The sequence below is a fragment of the Pollicipes pollicipes genome, unplaced genomic scaffold, assembly GCF_011947565.3.
Source record: "Pollicipes pollicipes isolate AB1234 unplaced genomic scaffold, Ppol_2.1 Scaffold_4002;HRSCAF=4701_pilon_pilon_pilon, whole genome shotgun sequence".
Lineage (NCBI taxonomy): Eukaryota > Metazoa > Arthropoda > Thecostraca > Pollicipedomorpha > Pollicipedidae > Pollicipes > Pollicipes pollicipes.
Genome location: NW_023596420.1, coordinates 39,050,638 through 39,073,534, shown reverse-complemented (window position 1 = coordinate 39,073,534; position 22,897 = coordinate 39,050,638). Strand labels below are relative to the sequence as shown.

The following is a 22,897-nucleotide window of genomic DNA, read 5'->3' as shown; positions in this document are numbered from 1 at the left end:
GTGGCCAGACACTGCCATACAAAGCTTAAGTACCCACCCATGCGTTAGCCACCCTTTCTCACCGCCGTCCCTTGCTAACGGACAAAGTACATCCACTCCTTCGCGCGAACAGCGAATTACAAGCGCGTCTAACATGCTGGGGCAGGTTGTTTTTTTAATGACGTTTTATCAACCACGGGAGACACATGGGCTGGGTTTATGCCAGTCATAACACATTGAGAATAGTAACGTGGTAAATGATGCGGTGATAACATGTACAGGCACGAGCTGGCCCGATCTGGCATACTACGTCCTCCCACGCCACTACCCGCTCAACGAAATCGAAAGCATTGAATGATGGCCGACCTTAACTCACGGCGTCCGTTCGAGGATCTGCCGCTTCCTTTCCAAAAATTCCGGGTACACGTCCGCACAGGTGTCACAGTGACCCAACAGTGCCGCGCCTTCATCCCAGAGGGCTTTTTCAGGATAACCGCCGAGGGTCGCTGTAACTAGCCTCGGGGAACATACTTGCTGTTTGCAACCTGGTGGCTCGTGCGCTACACGATAAGCAGGGTCCCAAAAGACGCCCATATGCAACGCAGTGCCAAACCTGAATGTGTGTGCTGCTGCCGCGATTGATCACCTCTCTAGCCTTTGAAGTGTGTACTTCTTGGGACATCGCTCGCGCCCGCCATGCGCTTCTTACGCCAAACCCAAACATTCAGTAAGAATATACTTTTAATCATAAAGCATTAATAGAACATTTGCCGAAGCACAACACGCTACGCTCTTACAAAAACTGCACTGCGTCCAAGCGTCCAGCAGCGCATAGATCTCTTGTTCGGAGGCTCAGCGCTGATGGCGCCGCCTCGCGTCGTCCTCCAAGGCACAGATTACAAAGACTAAACATAGGTGGCGCGGCAGGTCGTCAGTGACTAGTCGCCCCGACCGTCGGCGACCACCGCCGACACGTATCACGTCCACGGCCGGCGGGCGCCCGCGGCACGCGTATCACATCATCGGGCCCGTCGGTCGACGTCGACACCAGCTCAGTAGAAGCCGTCGCCGAACTTGTCCGCCACGTCCAGGTCGTCGGCGTCCGAGCCGTCGCAGTCGTCGTCGCAGAGGACCTGCTCCAGCACTGCGGAAGCCGCGGGCGGGCGGCGGTCAGGCGCGACGCGGGAGCAGCGGCGATTGCAGTGGGACGTGCCGCGGCACCGTATTCCTCCACCCCGAAGCCAGACGAAACATGAGACTAGCGCTGGCAATATTCGAAACGCCCCATCGTGATACATCCATGGCCCGAAGATCTGAACGTAAGGCTGGTGTTGACTTCGACGAACTCGAACGAAACATGCTACTCAACCCCCGGGGATAGGCTCACCACGAAGACGGGTACTTCGGACCATTGCTTTCGCAACCGTATGCATGAACATGAACAACACCACGCCTGACGAAGCAAACATCCACAGCCATCACAACACCCTGACCGCGGACTGGAGCCAGCTGGCCTTTCGCCTTGGCCCGCGTCCCTCGCCGTTCTCACCACTCGAGCCAGCCGACCTTCCGCCTTGGCCCGCGTCCCCCGCCGCTCTCACCTTGAACGGCCTGCTCGACCTTGCGCAAGTTCTTGAGGATTCCGGCCAGGTCGCGCGACGAGGTCTTGGAGGCGCTGGGCGCGTCCGTCGTCAGCGTGGTCATCACGTCGTCCAGCAGCGTGTGACGCACGTCGTCCTCGTCGAACTGGCATCTGGCGGGCGAGCGGACGGGGCGGTAGGTAAGCTCGGCCCTCGGACGCGCCACGGCCGACGCCCGGGCGACACTCGCGGCCCAGGCGAGGCTCGCCGGCTCGGACCAGGTGCGCCGGCACGGAGGTCAGAGGCGGCGACCATCGACAGGCGCTGGCCCGTCATCATCCCATGCTCACTCGCACCGCATCTCACCACGGACCTTGCACTGGTGTGGTCAGAGGGGAAGGTTGGTTGGAGCTGGAGCATGGCGCTAATGTAGCATCGCGAACGCGACCTGTCGGACACTTACTTGAGTTTCGACACCAGAGACTCGGAGTTGCCTCGGATCTTGCTGGACAGGGTATGTATCGTCGATATGACCAGGTTATCCAGCGCCTGAAAGGCGGCGGAGTTCGTGATTTCCCTGCAGGTATCCGGCTCCAAAAATGTCTCTCTTTGTACACATTGTGTGCAGCAGGCAAGGCCGACGCGGAGCCCATAATGATACCGCTAGTTATTTTTCCCGGACTAATGGATAATGGTACCAACTACGAAATTTTGAAAACAGCTGGGAGAAAACCCTGCCATCAATATCTTCAGCACGATGCGAACGAAGCACATATATGACTTGAATGACTAAATACATGTCAATATTTGTATTTCAAAGCGACACGCTCCTCTGTATTTTATTTCAAATGTCTGGAATTTGGCGGCCAGTGACATACCGAGTCTCATGGACATTTTACAACATCTATCTATGACGAGGCGGAGTCTTCAGCGTCATTTCACTCGCTTTCCGCCCATCAAACCACTGTCCTCCACTTGCCAGGGCGTTGCTTTGCTCAAACCGGACGGACAGCTTCGGCGCCACACCAAGATACACGTTACAGCAGGACCTTAGCCTGTTGTTTCTCCCGTCCATACACCAGCCCCGATATTACACAGCTTCCAATCCGACTTCAACATGCCTCGACCCGCATGCATGGTCCAGGGGGCTGGGGCAACAGCAAGCGTCCCCCGTGCTCTCCAGGGCGGTGACGGGATCACATCCCCACTCCACTCAGCGCTTCTACTCTCAGGAGCATGCAAACGCCCAGCCTCGGGTGTGGGGAGACGCGCGGGAAGGGGTCGCGGGCATGCACGGTTTTGGGGCGTTCCCCGTGCATGCGAGCGCCGACATGCCGACAGGCTGGGGAGGGGAGGGGGGCCACCACAGGCACAGCGGTTAGACAGGACTGACTGTCGAGTCAGAGCGCACCCGGTCGCCCGGCGGCCGGCCGCTACCGTACCTCCAGTTTGACCTTGTTTCTAAGAGACGAGGACGCCTGACCGCGGAAGAGCGGCGAAGCGCCGCGCGACCGGCGCGACCCGTCCAGGGACACCTAATGGCAGTGGGCGCAAACACGAGTCGTCAGACTGGCCACGGGGCGCGCACAGTCGGCGCCAGGCGCCGGCGGAGAGGCCGGCGAGAGCCCACACCGGAGTCGCCCCGAGACTGTACAATCGCATACACTGACACCGCGCTAGTCGACTACCGAGCCGCTAACGCCTAGCGCGTCCTCTGCCACCGCCGCCGCTGCGCCGGCGGCCTCCCTGGACCGGGTCGAGTGCAGTGTTCTCGCTGGCTCGTGTCTCGTGCCGGTGCAGCCGTATGTGTAGAGGGGGAGGGGGGGGGGGGGCGCAGAGGTGCACGGGCGTGACCGACACCGCATGCCGGCCGGGCGGCGGCTCACCTTACGCGTCGACGAGGCGGCCGACGCGCCGTCCAGGAACACCTCTGACACGTCGCTGTCGTCGGCGCGCGGCGGCGGCGGCGCACGCCCGGTCGCCAGCGGCGAGCGGCGGCGCGCCGCCGACTCGTCCTCGGACGCGGCGAACGCGCCACGCCGCAGCAGCGACGCCCCGAACCCGTCCGTGCCGTGGAAGGAGGCAGAGCGCAACGGGGCACTCGTCGGGCTGGCGGTCCGGGGTGGCGTCAGGGACGACTGGGTCAACCGCGCACCACGTGCGACAGCGTTACCACCGGACAATATCCCAATAGCGTTGAGTCGAACAAGAGAATGCCGACAGGCGAGCACTGCCCCGTCCACTCAACAGCTTTGCTCATCATCCCAGCTAACAGCAGGCAGGAGGTTCGTGCCGGTGCGGCCCTGACGGCTTCTCCTGAACAAAGCCTGGCAGTCATCCCACACACGGGACCGTCTGACAGAGCTCCCGCAGCTGGCGAGACCGGGCCAGCAGGCGCCACAGCCACACGCCCGCGACAGCTCACCAGGCTGAGTCGCTCTGCGAGCCGCCGGCGCGCGGCTCCAGCTTCTTCTTCTTGTCCTCGCGCGCCGCCTTCAGTGGGTCGTAGTTCTTGCGGCGCTTCCAGTTGGCCATCTCCTGGTCGCGGGAGGCCTGGGCGGCCAGCGCGGCTGCACGCGGCCCTCCTCCCAGGGAGCGAGCCGCCGCCGCCGCCGGCTTCTTACCGGCCGACGGGCGGGACGGCGGCGTCTGAAACAGTGTCACCGGCGTCAGCGGGACCCGGAGGCGCGCGCACCCGTCTGCGACGATGCACACGGTACCGGCCGGGCACGCACGAGCACAGGGCGTGCCGGTGATGTCTGGGACGTTACCGGGCATTAGTAGCACGAGGGGTATCCGTCGGGTGTACATCGAGCAGTACAGAGTGTCCGGAGGGCAAACGTCAAGCAGTACAGAGGGCGTCCGTAAGGTGTACATCGAACAGTACGGAGGGTGTTGGTGCGGTCTGCAGAGAGAACGGCCGGTGTCAGGAATAACCAGAGGATGCAGGGTGCAGCAGACGGTGCGATGCAGGGCGGCAGCCTGTCACAGCCCGGAGAACCCAGATAGCAGCACGGACTTGACCTAGAAGTGAGCTTGTGACTTCAGTGGATTAGAGAAATACTGTAGCTGTAAATGCAGGTGCTCAAATCTGAGAAAAACGCCGCGGAAACGCCAACGTGAGTTGACCGAGCGCTGCGTGACACTCCTCCATTCTCAATGGCGTTCGGGCCAAAAACACAAGGAGCAGGCTGCAATTCCGAATTCGTTACGGGGAAACTATGACGTGCCACCGAGGGACAGGATCATGATCGACGCGTCACACCAATGGTGTCAACGCATTACAAGCCACCACATCAACGGCACCCGCACGCAAATAACAGCTGATCCCCGCGCGCGGCTGCCGTGTCCTTGCCGCGACCCACCGGCGTCGGCCGCTGCACGGTACCCCTGGCGGCGGCCGACACAGCGGCTGCCGTGTCCCTGCCGCGCCCCACCGGCGTCGGCCGCTGCACGGGACCCTCGGCGGCGGCCAACACAGCGGCTGCCGTGCCCTGCCGCGACCCATCGGCGTCGGCCGCTGCACGGCACCCTCGGCGGCGGCAGACACAGCGGCTGCCGTGCCCTGCCGCGACCCATCGGCGTCAGCCGCTGCACGGTACCCTCGGCGGCGGCAGACACAGCGGCTGCCGTGCCCTGCCGCGACCCACCGGCGACGGCCGCCGCATGGCACCCTCGGCGGCGGCCGACACAGCGGCCGCCCAGACCCACCTTGGCGTTGCCGTTGGCCATGCGCAGACTGAAGCGGCCGCCGTCGGACCGGGCGAAGCCTGCCGCCTTGCCGGCGGCGGCCGGCGCCGACTCGGAGTCGGACAACTTGCGGCCGCTGCTGCCGCTGGAGGGGCGCGCCGGCGGCGGCGTGGGCCGCTTGGCCGCGCCGGCCGGCGCGCCGTCGTCCAGTCCGAGCCGTGCGCGCCGCAGGCTGGCCGGGTGGAGGGGAGGGGGGAGGGGGTCGTCAGGGCCGGCCAACGCGGAGACAGCGGGGCACGGAGGAGCTTCTCGCCCGCCAAGGCTGGCAGACCGACAGGCTGCCGTAGGATACTGAGCGTCGGGTGCCGCAGAAGACGGGCCTATCACAACAGGCAGAAGCGGACTGAAGCACACCCCTCGGCAGCCCAACTGAAGTACTTTTCCGGGCAGACCACGGAATCACGGGTGTGGGACGAAGCGAGGCAGCAAAAGATAAATGATCCCATCCCTCACTATCGCACCGTGAACACGTACATCACCAGGCCCGACACAAAATCACAGCCTCTGCTGCCAGCACCACCACCACACACGCCCGCCAGCCGTGCACAACACCAGAACGGCGTTCACGGCGCGCTCACAACCCCTTACGGCCACCACCGGCTGGCGCCAGCGCGCACGCTCGGCGGCGCTCCAGCCCTCTCCCCTCACCTCAGCGCCCGGTTGAACTTGAACTCGGCGCCGCCGGCTCCGGGCGTGGTCGGCTTGCCGACGGCCGGGGCGGCGGCGGCGGCGCGGCGCCCGCTCGCCTCGCTCGACTCCGACTCGGAGTCGGTGTCGTCGCCGCCGTTGGCCGCGTCGATGCGCGCCTGCAGGGCCGACATGACGTCCTCGGTGGTGCGCAGGTACGACTCGGTGTCCAGACTGCTGGAGAGCGCGCCGGCCCGGCCCGGCGACGTCTGACGGCGACCACGTCACAAGTCAGCCACCGGCCGGACAGAGACGCCGAAAACCGGCGGCGCGACACACCGGCGCCAGGCGGGCTGCGCGGCACTGGCCGGGCCAGGCGTGTGGCTCAGTGAACAGGCGAACACGCATACAGGCCAAACATGACAAAAGTCTAGTGGCAGGACATGATCCACCCCGACGATAAGTTCAGACGACACAGAGGGTCAGATGAGGCGTGGCTATCTTGACTCGTCGGGGTAGCTAAACGAGAGATCTACCCCATGATTCAGCCAGACACAGCCTCCGACGGCGGACCACACAGCCACACAGCCGGGGAAACACGACACAGCACATCACTCACGGGCCGACCGTCCCGCAGGCCGACCCGGGCGCGCCGGCCGGCCGCCCTGCCGTCTGCCGCAGGTCGACGCCCCGGCGGCCGGACGCCCGTCGCGCTCGATGCATCGATTCGTGGCAGCGGCGGCGGGCGTGGCCGGCCGCCGGGCGGCCGTGACCCCGGCGTCCCTGGGCGGGCCCGGGCGGGCCGGCGGCCCGGGATCCGCGCGCACGGCAGGGTGAGGGTGACGTGTGGCAGGCCGAGCCGGCAGGGCCGTCCGCCGGCGCAGGCGATGGCCCGTTGCGCGGAGGCAATCAACGATCACGCTGTGACGCCATCGGCATGACAGCACTGATCCCGTCTTCCCACCGGTGACCAGGAAGACCGGCGGTGACAGTGGAGCCGGATGAAGCGTGCTGTGATGCTGCAGCATGATCTGGCGGTGTACCACGTGGTGTAGTATGGGAGCGTGTGGGGAAGCACGGTCTGATGTGGTGTGGCCTCGCCTGCTGAGGCGCAGCATGGTCTGGAGTGACCCATTGGGTTGGTGCGAAACGCGGCCTGGCGGTGCGCAGTGCCGTGACCCTGATCTTGTTCCCGCCGCCGGTGACCGGTGACCGGCTGGCGACCCTGACCCTGCCCGCTGATGCCCGGTGGCCGTCTGGTGATCCTGACCTTGTCCCCGCCGGTGACTGGCGACCGGCTGAGGCCGGGCGGCGTGGGCAGCTTCCTGCGCGGCCGGCCGCCGCCGCCGCCGCCGTCCGGACTGAGCGTGTGACGCGACCACGGGCTAGAGCTGCCGGTCGGCGGCTTGGTGGCCGTCCCTGCGACAGACGCTCCCGTCAGGGCCTGACGAGGCGCGGCGCTCCTGGGACAGCCCGCCGCCCAACGGTGCAGCGGCGAGCGGCCAGTGCACGCGCTCGTACAGCAATCTGAAGTTCGTGAGGTGGCGGCAAAGTTGTGTTCATAAGTAACTGTCATTGTCGGCTCTCTCTGGACTGCTGCTCTCGCACCCGGCACAAAGCCGTTGACTATAGCATTCCTCACAGCAGTTTCACGCAGAATGAATGAACCTTTCGCTGAACAAAGAGGCCGTTTGCATCACAGAGCAGCTGCTTGTATCGCAAATGCCCTGCAATTGCCTGCCATCTTCAGTTTTCTTCAACAATGACAATGCAATGGACCAAACTGGGCGATCCTGCGAGTCTGCTAGCACGCCTATGCTACCAAGTCATTGACAATCACTACGGTAACGTCAACGCGTGGGCCCAAACAACGCCGCCAATCGATTGGGGCCGGACGGGGCGGGGGGGGGGGGGGAGGGAGAGGAGGGGGGGGGGGGAGAGTCCTTGCGTCACTCCAAACATTTCCTGCCGTGGGAACCTCGCATGACAAGCCCAGGTCGGTCGACAGACCTGCGCCGGGCGCCTTCTGAGCCGCCTTCTTCAGGTTCTCCTGGTTGTGCTTGGTCACCTCGGCCGCCCACTGCTCGATCCAGTTGGAGCCCGAGCTGTACGCCGACGGCTGAAACGGCGCCGGCCGGCGTCCGGTTAGTGTCAGCTGTTCCGCGGGCAACACATTTGCAGCAGTAACACCTGGGGCATGGTGGCGCTAGCGAAAGGAAGTCACATGACCACAGCCTGCTGGCAAACACAGGAACACTTTCAACAGAAAATTGTCTGCGGCTCCGCCGCATGAAGCGTGCGAATGGCATGATCACATGCTTGCAAAACATTACCGACTGCGGGAATCCTGGTTATTCAACTTTTAGTACGTTACGCCCAGGGGAGCATAAACGGCCTCACTATTTTAGCCGGTGATCATTAAAATTGCAAGTGCTGGGAACTGAAGGGCACAATATGTCGCGTTTAACACCAAGGTGGTCTAACACAGCCCGAAAAATCGCCATCGACTTCACAGAGTAAATCACTGGCTGCAGTACCGGCGTCCATCAGCCATTGTGGTTAAGTATGCAATGATTTCAGACCCATTGAGCGCTACAAACAGCTTCCCTTAAACCAGCTCTCCAAGTCACTGCGCTCAGCAACGCCACACCTTGAGCGAGCCCTCACATAACCGGCGCACAGAGGCCCTGACCGCGAACACGCTCTCAGGCGTCCGGTGCCGGCCCGGAGCCTCACCTTGGACGAAGTCTCTGTGTCGCGGTCGGGGCTGCCCTCCTTGCTGCTGCTCTCGCCGCCACTGGGCCGGTCGATCACGCCCGACTCGTCGTACGCGTCCAGGCCCTGGAACGCCTCGTCCACCTGGCGCGTCGCCTCCTCCTGGTCCGGCTCGTTCTCGATCGTGTACGTGCCGGCCTCGCTGACGTCATCGGGCGCGTCGGCGGCGGCGGGCGCCGGCCGCGCCGCCGGCATGTTGCCCACGGTGGCCGACTTCTGGAGCGGTCCGGCGGCCGAGGCGCGCGTGACGGTGGCGCGCCGCACCGCCAGCCGCGAGCCGGTCGCGCCGCGCGGCGACGGCGTCCGCGCCACCGCCGATGGCCGGCCCGGCTCGCCAGCGAGGCCCGACATCCGCTTGGTCTCTGCGGCGGAGCGGAGAGGGGGGGGGGGGGGGTCAGCGGCGCCGGTGGTCGGACAATGGATGCGCGGCAGATGCGAGAAGGAGCGGCGGGCAGGCCGGGGGGCGGTGGCGCCCGGGTGGCGGCGCGCCCGCCGGTGACGTCAGCCACAGGTCGCCCCCGCCGCAGCCGGGTCAGCCGGCCGGCCGGTCGGCACCTGTGCGCCACGTCATCGCGCGGCCGCCCAGACACCAAACAGGGGACGCCCAAGCACGAGGCGGAGCGGGGGCCGCGGCAGGGCAGGGCGATAAAGAATCGAGGCTACAGACCAGCTAAGACAAAGGCCTTTGCGGCGAAGTAGGACTCGGGAGGAACGTAGCCTGACCTGTCACAAAATCCCCGTTTACGGCTTAGGACAGCTCAAGCGCCCTCCCGCCAACACAAATACAACCGCGCACACACACGCACGCACGCGCGTAAGTAGCGAGCAGTGCTGACAAGACTCCGCCGTTGCCAGGGTAATGCCGCGGTCTCGATCCTGGCATGAGTGGAGGCCCGACAGGGCCAGGGCGGCGCCGGTACCGGCGTCCGGTGTCGGTGGCGGCCGCAGGCGGACTGTGTAATCACGTCGGCACCAATCACCAGCCGCCGGCCGCTTTTTGCGCCGCCTCGGCGTCCGATTTCGCCCGGCCGCGAGCGGGGTGCGGGGGCGGCGAACGTCGCAGTGCGAGCCGGCCGCCGGCACTTACACCTGAGCCGCACGTGAGATGGAGGCCGTCCGGAACACAACAGAGGCCCGGCACGTGCACGGCAAGCGCCGGCACTACAGGGTGGCCGCATACGAAGAATGAATAGTAGCCAATGCAAAACACAAAGCATTTTCTTTCCCAAGAAACAGGATCTTTTACAAGTAGACCTTCAAAACGACCCTTTCCCAAGCGAAAAGGGAGACTGGACATAAAAAAGAGCAAGAGAAGAGACAGGGCGGTGACCAGCTCATAACAAGAAAGAGAGAGCGCCGGCGACGGGTCCGACGGCGAGTGTGAGAGCGAGGCAGAGACCCACGCATCCAATCACGGGTCGAGCCCGCCAACAGCGCGCGTGCGAGCCGGCGCGCGAACACAAACGACCGCGGCGCGAGGATGCCGCGCCGGCTCATGGCCGGGCTGACGCGCGATCGCCGACCGCCGCCCAACCGCACGGCACGCGGCGGAGGCCGAGAGGGCGGTGACGCCGCCGCCGTTCGCCGAAGAGTGGTGCTGCAGGTTAGAGGGCACGGGCTGACGATGGAAGCCCATAAACGCTGTGATCATTTGTGCCTCCAAAGCATGGTGGAAACTGGGGCTGGTGAAAGCTGCCTACGGCGGGAACCAAGCCTGAGATATTAACAAACGAATAAGTACAAACAAAGTACAAACAAAAGATTACAGTGCAAACAAGAGATTAAGCACAAACAAAGTCACCGCGAGTTCCCGGCCGTCTGTGGACGGAGAGTTGTGTCGCGACAGGCAGTCTGACCTGACGCTAGCCGGCCCAGGTCCGCGGGCGACCACGGGTAAGAGAACAGGGTCCCGTCTGGCCACGAGTAAGAAGACAGCGCCCCGTCTGACCGCGAGTAACAAAACAGGGTCCCGTCTGGCCACGAGTAGAAGACAGGGTCCCATCTGACCACAAGTAACAGAACAGGGTCCCGTCTGGCCGCGAGTAAGAAGACAGCGCCCCGTCTGACCGCGAGTAACAGAACAGGGTCCCGTCTGACCACGGGTAAGGGAAAGAACCCCGTCTGACCACGAGTAAGAGAACAGGGTCCCATCTGACCACGGGTTAGAGAACGGGGTACCGTCTGACTGCGAGTAAGAGCACAGGGTCCCGTCTGAACGCGAGTAAGAAGACAAGACCTCGTCTGACCACGAGTAAGGGACCAAGGTTCCGGGACACCCGCCGATCCCTGACGCCGACGGCCGAGTCAGGATCATGACCGGAGTTTTAGTCAAGCGGTGATCTGGGAGACACCCTGGAGCACACGACTGGGTCGAGGCTCGGGTCAGAGTGCCACTGAATGACGCGGCCCGCGGGCGCTGCCGTCCACCACCGCACGACCCAGTAGCGGCGACGACGGACCGGGAGACGCACGCGCGCACTACCTCTGGTGCCAGCGGTGGTCGGGTCGACGTCCTGGTCGGAGGAGAAGTAGCCCTCCGAGTGGTAGCCGACGGCGCCCTGTCGGCGGCGCAGCAGGGAGCGGGGACGCGGCACGCCCGACCCGGCGCTCTTCAGTTCGCCGCTGTCGGAGCGCGTCTGTCGGACGGGCGCGGCGCTGTCAGACGCACCGCTGACACACGGCCGGTCAAATCCGACACGCGGCGGATACACGGCAGGCGAAGTCCGACACACGGCAGACACGCGGCAGGTGAAGTCCGACACACGGCAGACGCATGGGCGGTCAAGTCCGACACACGGCGGATAGACGGCAGGTGAAAAAGTCCGACACACGGCAGACACGCGACAGGTGAAGTCCGACACACGGCAGACACAAGACAGGTGAAGTCCGACACACGTCAGACACGCGGCACGTGAAGTCCGACACACGGCAGACGCACGGCAGGTGAAGTCCGACACACGGCAGACACAAGCCAGGTGAAGTCTGACACACGGCAGACGCAAGGCAGGTGAAGTCCGACACACGGTCGACAGGGCCGACGCGTGGCGAACAACGGCAGTAGCCAGCAGGGGTCAGAGGTCAGAGGTCAGAGGCACGGCGGGCGGCAGGCCCACAGCACACAGCGGAAGATGCGCGGCAGACGGCGACCGACAAAGTGCGCAGACAGCGGCGGACACGCTCTCAGCGCAGGCAGCGACGAACAGAAGCAAACATCCGGGGAGACCGTGCCCGGGATGCCGTCTATTTGTCGGCGTCAGACCAGACCTGACTGCCGAGCCGCTGAGATGATGTGCATGCACACTGACTGGATCCACAGCCAGCATCAGCAAGACCAACGAAGCTCGCTCAGTGAATGTGTTTTGTACCATACTCGGTCGTGACCTACATCTGCGTTGCGAGCAATAACGTGAGTCTAATACAAATCGAAAGTCAAGGTGGGTTTAACAGGATGACAAACACTACGGGATCCAATAAAACGGACAAAGCGTTAGAGTGCGTTAGAAATCTCACATTGTTCACAGATGACCCCAGAAAGAAACGCTAAATGTAAACACGACGATTACCAGGTTTGAAGAGCTATGCGGCCATTACAGACGGTAAACAGCGCGGTTTCACTAAATTCATACACCTGTACCTAATCTACTAATGTACGAAAGCCGCTTCCTCACGTTCCAAGCGTTTTACAGCTTTAATTCTGACGTGCATGGATCTGCACATTCACTTCCAAAATTACAACCGTGCGTAGGATCTGCTAGGATAATGCCGTCCGTCCGTCACTTGGTCTCCACTTTAATGGTGCCGTTAATTTTGTATAGTTGGTGTTTGTAGTAGTGTCCGAGGGGCAAGGGCATATGGGTGCCAAAGAGAAGCCTCCCGAGACCTAACTAACCTGGTCTGTGTTCACGAACGTCAAGAAGGTGCGCAGATCCGAAAACACGAGCTCAACCCAAGCCCTCCGTCCGTCACAAGCACCTCAATGACCTCGGACCGTATGCCGGGCCCGCAGCCGATGCGGTCTGCCGGCGGGACGACTCGCGCTGCGAGAGGAGCGGTCGGTGACGGGGCCGCACCGCGCCACAGCCGGCCGGCAGATCGGACTCGGCGAGGACTCCCACCAACCGGCGGAGGCAGCCGCGTCGCCCACCGCCCGCCGCTCGCCGGTGACGCCAGCCGACAGGGTTCAGTCACCGGGGACAGGAGCGCCGCGTGGGGTGGGTGACGACAGACGGGGCTCGGCGACAGAGCAGCAGGGACAGTGACAGGAGCAGAGTTCGGGGCCGGTGACACGTGGCTATGCCGCGAGTCACAGCTGCCGCCCCACGGCGCGTCCGAATCAGCGCCGCCAGCGCCGCCCACGGGCCAGACAAGGTCGATACAGAGGTCGTGAGTCAGACCCCTCGAGGCCGACCCATTTCTCGGAGAAATCCTCTGTTCATCATCACAAAACAGCGGCCTTGCCCGCGACGGCTCACCGTTGTTGAGTCGAGGTCGGAGCCGTCCGCGCGCTAGGACCGTTCCGGCGTGCGTATGGCACCGGCGGAGACCGCCCGCGACCACCGGCCCCGAGACCTTTGGCCGCGGCCCACTGTCTTGCGCGTGGACCGCGGACCTGCTGCGGACCTACCGCGGACCTACTGCCGGCGTGCTGACCGCGAGCCGCCGCCAGCCGCGCCAAGCGTGCCCTGCAGAGCCTCCCAACGGCGCCGCGAACGAGCCCGTGTGAAGCATGCCATTCACAGACACGCCACGCTTCCGTCGCGGGCCGGCTCCCGACGTCCGGGAGAGCGCGCGGCGCGCGGTGTGCCCACCCGCCGGAGTGGAACGGGTCACGGCCGGCGGCGGCGGCGACACCCCACCGGCCGCAGACGGCCCCGCACACGGCCTTGGCGGGGCGCGGGCCGCCGTCTGTCCAGGGGGCCGATGGGGCCGATACGGCGGCCCGACCGACCCCGGAAGCCACCGAGGCCGCCGCGCGCGCCCCAGCCACAAGGCGAGCCGCCCAGTCCGACTCGGGATACGGCGGCACGCACAGACAGACCGCCACACACACACACGCACGCGCGAGCGAGCGAGCGCTCGGACGGGCACTGGCCGCCGGGATAAACAGAGAGCAAGACGCGTGTCATCCGGTCGCGCGGAGATGTCGGACGCACGCGCGCTGGGCCTGCCTGATAGTAGAGCGGCCCGGCCAGAGCCGAAGATGAGTCAGTCGCGTAAACATGCCCCTCGCTGCGACCAGACAGCTCTCTGCGAACTCGTCCGGAGGCATGGGGGGGGGGGGGGGATGGGGAAGGAGATGACCAGACCAAGCGCCTCCTGTGACGCTAAAACGCCACAATTTACCGTCACCAATTGTTTCCTGCAGGCGGTAACCGTCGTGAGCACACATGACTTTCATCACACTAGTCGCCTTTGCCACACGACAGATGGCGCCCCAAGGGACCCCGCCCGCCCGGGAGACGCGCTGCCTCCCGTGGGTCGCGGATCTTGCTGCGCCCAGGGAGATGAGACGGAAACGAGCTGCGATCACAGAACCGAGATGGGAGTAAGCTGAGGCCAGGGAGCTGAGACGGGAGCGGGCTGGGGCCAGGGAACTGAGATGGAAGCGAGCTGCGGCCAGGGAGCTGAGACGGGAGCAGCAGCCAGGGAGGTCGGCGGCCCTTACTGCATCATCGACAGGTCACGCCTCACCCGCCAGCGTCGCCTGCCGGCCACTCAGTCGCACTCACACAGTCCCACTTCCAGCGCCGCGCCGTCCACATCCCGCCGCCGCCTCGCCGGGCCGCTCTCGCTGCCGCACTGCCGCGCTGCCGCGGAGCCGCCGCGGCGGCCTGGCGGCCCGGCGGCGGCGGCCCGGCCGCCAGGGGCGCGGCGACGGCGGCGGCGGCGGCGGCGGCGGCGGCGGCGGCGACGCCGCCGCCGCCGCCGCCTCGCAAAAACCGCTAGCCGGCCGTGCCGTGCGAGAATGCAGCGGCGGCGGCGGACGCCGGGCCCGAGACAGGACGGGCCAGGTGCGGAGGTGTGGCACTGCAAGCGGCGCTGGCCGCCGGCTCACGCTGCTGGGCAGAACCCGAGCGGAGAGGAGGCCACCGGCTGCCGATCGGGCATCCCCGAGCCGCTCGGGCGCACTAGGCCAGTCTACTGTCTGTTCGCGCTGATCAGGGACGGGCCGTTCAGTTTTCCTGCTATCCACAGCAGCCTCTCTACATGCCTACGACCTCCTCCCTCCCTGCCATGCGATTTGAGACCCAATACTGCTCTAAGCGCACCCACTCAACCCCCTCCCCCTCCCCCAATGCTCGTGCGCAAAAACAGCCCAGTTGAGACAAAACGTACAATTTTGGCTTCTGACGCATGCTGGTTGATGCTCCGGGGTGGTCATATGAATGCAAATGCGCTTGACAACTTCTTAACTGCAAAACACCCTATTGTCACCTTTGCATTTCGAATGGAGTAACGATATTGACTACCGCAACGTGAAAAAGACCGAGGAAAAGTCAGAAATCAGGCATCAGCGTAGCATTTGAGCCAACGCACTCACCATGGATCATGACCACACATTCAAACCAATGGTCCACACATCAGCGATTTGAGAAAAATCCCACCCCGGCCCTCTGTCTATCGAAATGTCCGCTCGAATCCGGAGTTGTTTCCACAAGAACACCGGCCGTTACAAACCATGCCCCTGGTCGCCTGCTCGCCTGGTCTCCTCGCGTCTCGGCAGCGCAGGTGTGCCCGCACCTGAACGCACCCCGTCAGGCTGCGGCCTCCGCACACAAGATCGGGCGGTCCGGCTGCCCACCGGCTGAGCCGAACTTCCTCCAATCAACGGTACTCCCATACAAGGCGTGAACAATGGGAAGCACAGCAGGAGGCGTCACCAGGACAGCAACTAACAAATCTGTCGACGGAACGACAAGGAGGAAATAACAGCTGCCGGGCAAATGGCTAGGCTTCTAATATCACGGCCGTCCGTCTTCTGTTCGTCCAGCGGAGAGTCAAGCGACGCATTCATCAATTCAAACGTGCGACTATCCGGACGAGATCAGCCATGGGTCTCGGCCCCGATCACGGATCGCTATCGCGGCCGACAAAGGCGCCAGGCAGCGCCGGTCGGCGTCCGGCGAGACTTCGGCATCCCGTCCCGGCAGCCTGCATGACTGAGGCGCTGGGGCCGCTCGCCGACCGCCTCCCTGACCGCGTCTGGAGCACGCCAGGCGGCCGCCTCCCTGAGCTGCGTCTGGAGCACGCCCGGCCGGCCACCTCCCTGGACCGCACCTGGGGCACGTCCGCCGGCCGCCTCCCTGACCGCGTCCGGGACACGCCCGCCGGCCGCCTCCCTGAGCGCGTCTGAGGCGCGCCCGCCGGCAGACCCCGCCAGCTCGCCGCCCGTGAAGCAGGACTTCGCGCCGGCCTCGGGCACCGTCCATCCTGGACACAGCAGGAAACCGAGCCCTCCGACCGGGCGCCGTCGGCGTCGCGCCGGTAAAACCGACCGACAATGGCCGGCAAAAGAGCCGGCCACTTTCCGCGCGCCACTCAGGGCGGTGTTTACAGCTGCAGGCCGGGTGGCCGGTCGGCAGCCAGGGGGCACTCACGGGCCGCGCCGCACCGGACAAAGACCCGGCGCAGACGAACCAAAACAAAACCAGACGACGAGCCGCCGATAACCGAGGCCCGAGCGCCGCTCCGCAAACACTGGCCGGTGTTTGTTCGCCGTTGACCGAATCGGCCGGTGAGGCGCTGACCGAGTGAGGAGCGGTGGCGAAGCTGACGGCCGTCACGCTCTCGCCGCCGTCATCCGCGCTGGTTCGGTATGCGGGACACAGCGCGACCTTCGGCGCGGCGAAGGTCGCGGCAGGGCGGCTCCGGAGCGCCCCCTCCCCTTTCGTCAGACCCGTGTCTGATCAAGACCAAACCTCAACCACTTCCTGACGTCAATGTCACGATCCATTCTGTCCATCACGGTCCACCTACCCACGTACCCGAAACACCGGCAGACAAAGGGCCCAGATCTGCCCCACCTTCGACCCACGCCCAGCCGGCACGCTCTGTGACGCAGAATTCCACGCGCGCCGGCGGCGGGTGAGTCCCGGGCGCCATATACGGCGCGCGCGCGCTCGGCGGCGACCCACCTCGTCCCTGTCGTCCTTGTTGGATGTGCTAGCGGAGCGCCGACAGCGCGGCGCCCACCGGCTGATGCTGTCCTTGACGTGCAGCTTCTTGCTGTGCGTCGGCCCGAAGTCGACGGTGAAGGCGAGCGGCGATTCGTCACCGTGCCCGTCACCGGCGGCCGGCTCGCGCCTCTCCGGCGAGCCGGCCGCCTCGCCGGCCGTCGCCGTCTTCTGCGCCGGCAGCTGCATCGGCCGCGTCGTCCGGTCCACTGACGAGCGCCGGGACGGCGAGTCTGGCGGCGGGCGGGCGCGAGTCAGTCTAGAGGGCGGGCTGGGGCGACTCTGGCGGGGGGCGGGCCGGAGCCAGCCTGGCGGCAGGCGGGCTGGGGTCACTCTGGCGGCGAGAGGACTGGGGCCAGTCTGGCGGCGAGAGAGCCGGGGTCAGTCTGGCGGTGGGAGAGCCGGGGCCAGTCCGGCGGCGGGCGGGCCGGGGCCAGCCTGGCGGCGAGAGGGCTGGGGTCAGTCTGGCGGTGGGAGAACCGGAGCCGGTCCGGCGGCGGGAGGGCCGGGGTCACGACGTGCGCGCGCACAGCGCCGAGACAATGCTGCCGGCGCGGGGAGGCGTCGGCGGGCGGCGGGTTACGCGCGATCGGCGTCTCACGCCGGGGGTGGGCGGGGTCACGCCCCCGACCACAGGTCACGACACAACATCAACGGACCGCCGAGGGATGGCGCCGCCGAGCGCGCGGCCGGGTTTCACACCGGGCGCCCAGGGTCGCACCGGGTGACACCGAGACGGGCCGGGCACACGGGGTCAAATCGATCACGTGGCCGCTGATTGGTCCGGGGTCTGCGATGATGACACACCACTCGATACAAGCCACCTGACGGTGGTCGGTCTCACAGCCAGCTGCTCAATGATGCTTTCCCGATGAACAGACACCCGTGCACAACGCGCAGGCTTCCAGCCATGCTCATAACTCGGCGAGAGTCGACGACAGTATCACCATCGATGGTCAAATGTATCCCACCTTCGTTGCATGGCTTAATTTCAGTTGAAAAAGAGCCGGGACTGGCGACCCTGCAATTTAACTGCCAGTTCCTTATCCCCCCCCCCCCCGCCCCTTTTCAGTCGCTTGCTCATCCAGCACAACCAGATCGCCGCAGCCGGCTACCAGCGCAAAACCTCACACTCACGGCTGATAACACGTGTCAAAGGAGACTGATCTACTGGGTGGGTCGTCCCATGGCCTGACCAATGACCTCACTGTAGCCTGACCGGCTGTGTTGCCTGCACGTGGCCGGGAGACATGCGTCACGGATGCCAACATTGGCCACATTTTCGCGGCATATCGGGCTCATGGCATCTGCCATCAAGGCGCTTCATCAGCGCACGGCGGCTGAACAAAACCGAGCAGAGCCTGAAGGGCACGCCATATTGCATGCAACTCGGCCGCCTGAGAAATAGAGCGAACTGATGGAAAGAACTGTAATTGCAGGCTGTCCGTGCAGCCTTGTCCGGAGGCCGGGGTCCCGAGAGACGTCTGCCCCTCCCTCCGACAAGCCGCCGCTCCGATCACAGCGCGCAGCTGACTAGACGGGAATCGTCCTACAAATGCGGTGTCGCACCAAAGAAGAAAACGATTCATCTCCGCGGCGAATACCACCGAAGCAAAGAATCTGCAGCACACGTCAGCCGGCGGAGCGGTGCCAAGCTCGCCGCTCATCAATCGTGATGGCAGTCTCAGCAGCGCTGCCGACGCTCCCCTCCAGTTCCGAGAGCCCGGGCTGCCACGCCGGCTCGGCCCCAGCGCAGGAGCGGAACAGGACCGGAGCCGCCGGCGCCCGGCGCCCGGCGCCGCCCGCCCCGGCACCGTTAGCGCTCACGCCGGCCGGCCGGCAGCGACCGCGGCAGGGATGGGCCGCCGGCCCGGCGCCCGGCCGCCCGTCAGCGGCGGCGTGTCTGATCGGCGCCGCGCGTTCGCATTTCGGACGCGTGGGAGCGCGGCAACACGCCGCGGCCGGACGCGTAACGAGCCGTGCCACCGCCAGCCGGCGCCTCGCGGAGGCAGGTAGGTCTGTGGCGACCCGAAAACAGCCAGCTCCGACCCCACAGAGGCCGCCTCGCGACGACGCCGAGCGTCGACGCGTTCTTCTGTGACGTCAGGCGGACGCATACGCTCGGGCCGGGAGTAAGATCCACGCACAAATCAGGGACGGCGGATCCCTGCGGTGTCACCGGGTTAGGTGTGGGTTAATTCTGTCCGCATCTATCACAGTCGTGATAGATGCGGATAGAGGAGGCTGCGGTGACACTGCTCAGAAACAGCACCGCTCAGCTGAGCCAACGGTCGCGGTCGCGGTCGCCAACGCCAGCTGCGGCTTCCGCTGGCTTATCGGTCACCACCAGTAATCGATGGCGGCGGCAGCCATGCGCGGGCGAGCTGGGGAGGCCCATCGGATAACTAGGCCATGGCACATAGCGTGAAGCGAACCTCGACCGCGTGCCGACCTTCGCGCGAACTCGCAGCGCCGGCCGGCGAGCCCTTGACTCGGAGAATGGCGCGGTGACGGCGGCCCCGCTGGTGCGCCCGAGCCGCCGCCAGCGTCACGGCGAGCCGCGCCGGCCGGCCACACAAGGCGCCGCTCCGGAGTTACGCCGCCGCCGGCGCGGCTCCCCATGTGCGGAGCACGACGGACCCGCGCGCTGAGAATCGAGCGCAGAGTTCAGGTCGGCGCCACCGCGCCAGCTCGTCCAGGGCGCCGGCCGCCTGAGTCACAGAGCTGCATCAACGCGGCGATGGGTGCTGGGTGCTATAGCTGCATCACCGGGGCCGTGCCGGATGGGCAGACCTTCCGTCCAGCCCCAGTGACCAGTCTGGCCGGCCAACCCTAGTGACTAACCTACCCTGCCAACCCCAGTGACCAGCCTACCCTACCAGCCCCAGTGACCAGTCCTGTCGGCCAACCCCAGTGACCAGCCTACCCTACCAGCCCAGTGACCAGTCTGGCCTGCCAGCCCCAGTGACCAGCCTGCCCTGCTACCCCCCATAGACCAGTCTGCCTTGCCAGCCTCAGTGACCGGTCTGGCCTGCCAGCTCCAGTGACCAGTCTGCCCTTCCAGTCCCAGTGACCAGTCTGCCCTGCCAGCCCCAGTGACCAGTCTGACCTGCCAGCCCAGTGACCAGTCTGCCCTGCCAGCCCCAGTGACCAGTCTGGCCGGCCAGCCCCAGCGGCTGGCGACTGAGCTCGGGCACGGGGTCGGCAGGCGACCCTCTGCGGTCGGCCGGGCGCCGCCGGCGGGCCGCCTCCCAGCCGTGCAGGCCACTGACCCGGGCCCGGGCCGCCGTCACGGCTGGCCGACTCCGCACGGACCGGCCGGGCCGGGCGGGGCGGGGCGGGGCCCGGCGCCGCCGGCGCTGCAGGATGCCGCTGTATGCACCGCCCGCCAGCAGCCGCGTCAAACTGATGGCCGGCGGCCACAGCTGTGCTGCCGAGCCGGCCGGCCGACGGCACGGCGGGAGGCGGTGGACGGAAGTCACGGCTGAGCCGCTCACAACAGGCTGGTGTTTGTGAGCCCGAGGGGAGTGCAGTCGCGGATTTCACGGCGTCGTGACTGCTTCACACGGAGTACGGCTCTGTGACGTCGCCCCGCCACTCACGCGGTGACGCGAAGCACGTGGATGGCGACATCGCGGGCACGAGTCAGGTCAACAAAGGAAGGCGTTTGCACGGACCAAACGCCGTTACCACATAACACAGCCCATGGTCAGTTTGACGTACGATTGGCGGTAAGTGGCTCAAACATACAGCGGCACAAACCCAGCCAGGCTCCCAGCAGGAGGCGCCTGCCACATCAACCCACTGCGGCCGCATCAACAAACAAAACCAACAGGGACCGTCAACATGCGGCCGCACAGACAAACCCCGGGACAATCAAACACGCGTAAGTACCAGAACCCATCAAATGCAAGGACGCCTGTCGGTCCATTCCACGCCCCACCTCTACGGGACAATCACGTACAAACAGAACGGACGGAGCGACACATATACAACTCCGCCATCACAGACCCCCAACAGCACAGTGACACTGGGTTGCATGGCACGTGACCTCCCTCCAGCAGCACCGGGGCCGCCGGCCCGGCTGGTGAGCGGCAGGCCGTGCCCGCGACACCGGACACGACGCCCGACGGCGCGGGTCGCCTCAGCGCGAGGCCACGCACGGCCGCAGCTTCTCAGCGCCGCCCGGCCGCCCTAATTCAGACAATCAGACCAATTCGGCGGCGCGCGCACCCAGAGAAAGCTCGACGACGGCGCATGGGCGCCGGCGCCGGCCCTGCTCCCACCTGGGTCGGTGCGGCTGCGGCCGTGTCCGCCGCCCGTCTGAGGGCCAACGGTCTGCCGACAGACAGCGGCGAGGGAGGCACGGTCCAGCGCGCAGCCCGCAGGTGCGCCCCTCCCCTCCCTCCACTCCAGGCCGCTCCACACCACCCCAGCCGCACCCCACCCCCACTGCTGCCCGCTGGCCCACCAATGCCACGGGCCGTCCCGCGTCGCACGTACGGCGCCCTCGGTGGCGGTTGGGGCGGCCGGGACCGGCGCTCCAGCTCCGCGGACATCCCGCGGGCCGCTAGGGCCGACGCCATCCACGGAGCACGAGCATCGCGACGAGGCGAACGCCCGGGGGCAATCATGGGGCAGCATTAGATATTCGGCATCCAGATATTTCTACCTGCACCAACCAGTCTGCGCTTCGATGGAACGATCTATCAGGGTCCAGGATCTTGCCGTAGATTTAAGTGAAGCTCATTTCAGATCCATTAAGTGTATCGCACATTTCACAACATACCTGGCACCAAACGGCATCCCGCTATAAAGATTGTACAACTATGTTCTCGGATTCACCAGCAATTCTCTCCAACGGATCCTTGGGAATGCAGTTGGGCCGTGATTCGCAGAGCACCTGGTGCCGGCCCGCGTGACATTAGTCCCATCTGACTCGGCGCCGCTGCCAGACCACGGCTCCACCTACACCACGCAGGCACTGGTATTAGTCGCGGCCGCCGCATTAAAACAGGCACCGGTGCGTGTCCACACCGGCCGCCGACCAAACAAAACCGGCGCACACCACCGACCGCATCTAAAAACAGGCTGAAGCCGGCCGCACCACATACGGCACCCGGCCGAATCAGCCGCACCACATACGGCGCCCGGCCGAACCAGTCGTACCACATACGGCGCCCGGCCGAACCAGCCGCACCACATACGGCGCCCGGCCGAACCAGCCGCACCACATGCGGCGCCCGGCCGAACCGGCCGCACCTCACACGGACCCGGCCGAATCAGCCGCACCTCATACGGCGCCCGGCCGAACCAGCCGCACCACATACGGCGCCTGGCCGAACCGGCCGCACCTCATACGGCGCCCGGCCGAACCGGCCGCACCACATACGGCGCCCCGCCAAACGCAGCCGTGCCACAAGCACCGGTGGAGGCGTCCGAGCGTCGGCTGTTTCCGTACGCTAATCGCGCCGAGCCGCCGGCACCGCGTGGGCTACTTTGGAGTGACATCGATCAGCGGAGAGGTCCGCCGAACTGAGGCGGCAGTCGCGCGCGCTCCGCTATTCCCTGCATGATGTTGCGGGGCCACAGCTTGACTGGAGCTACTGCTGCTCACGGCCCACGTCCCGTGCAGAGGACAACATCGGAGTAGGAGTAACGGCTTTTTTTCCTGAGCTACGTCCAGGAGACAACGGCTACGACAAAGGCACCGGCAACGGTAACGGCAACGGCAACGGCAACGGCAACGGGGAAACAACATCCAAGGGGCAGCAGAGCTCGGTACCGACGCCTTCACCTTCGCTACATCCAGGGGACAACGTCTGGCTTGGAGTAACGATGACTACGTCCTAAGCTGCAGGAACTGCTGCCGACAACCCGTGCTCCCCTCGCCCTCACCAGCCCACCGATTCAAGGTGGGCACGTGTTGACTGACGCAATCGATCGAGTCGGAATGGCCGAGCGTCCGTGCCAAGGCCGATGTCATACAAGTCGGCTAACGAGCTGCGTCTG

At 65.3% G+C, this 22,897-nt stretch overlaps 1 protein-coding gene across 1 annotated transcript in view; it reads right to left on the bottom strand.

Moving 5' to 3' along the window:
* Positions 1-702: 702 nt before the first annotated feature.
* Positions 703-22,897, bottom strand: part of LOC119094476 (nucleolar and coiled-body phosphoprotein 1) — a 47,621-nt gene continuing 25,426 nt past the window's right edge. Inside the window, exons 7-21 of the mRNA XM_037217534.1 lie at positions 17,100-17,118; positions 16,847-16,937; positions 11,194-11,347; positions 10,838-10,862; positions 8,673-8,853; positions 7,947-8,055; positions 7,207-7,223; positions 6,129-6,205; positions 5,271-5,394; positions 3,985-4,208; positions 3,446-3,668; positions 3,002-3,094; positions 2,023-2,108; positions 1,581-1,732; positions 703-1,123 (exon numbers count right to left, since the gene is read on the bottom strand). Coding sequence (XP_037073429.1) covers positions 1,032-1,123; positions 1,581-1,732; positions 2,023-2,108; positions 3,002-3,094; positions 3,446-3,668; positions 3,985-4,208; positions 5,271-5,394; positions 6,129-6,205; positions 7,207-7,223; positions 7,947-8,055; positions 8,673-8,853; positions 10,838-10,862; positions 11,194-11,347; positions 16,847-16,937; positions 17,100-17,118 — 1,667 coding nt within the window. The 3' untranslated portion in view covers positions 703-1,031. The remainder of the gene's footprint in view (positions 1,124-1,580; positions 1,733-2,022; positions 2,109-3,001; positions 3,095-3,445; positions 3,669-3,984; positions 4,209-5,270; positions 5,395-6,128; positions 6,206-7,206; positions 7,224-7,946; positions 8,056-8,672; positions 8,854-10,837; positions 10,863-11,193; positions 11,348-16,846; positions 16,938-17,099; positions 17,119-22,897) is intronic.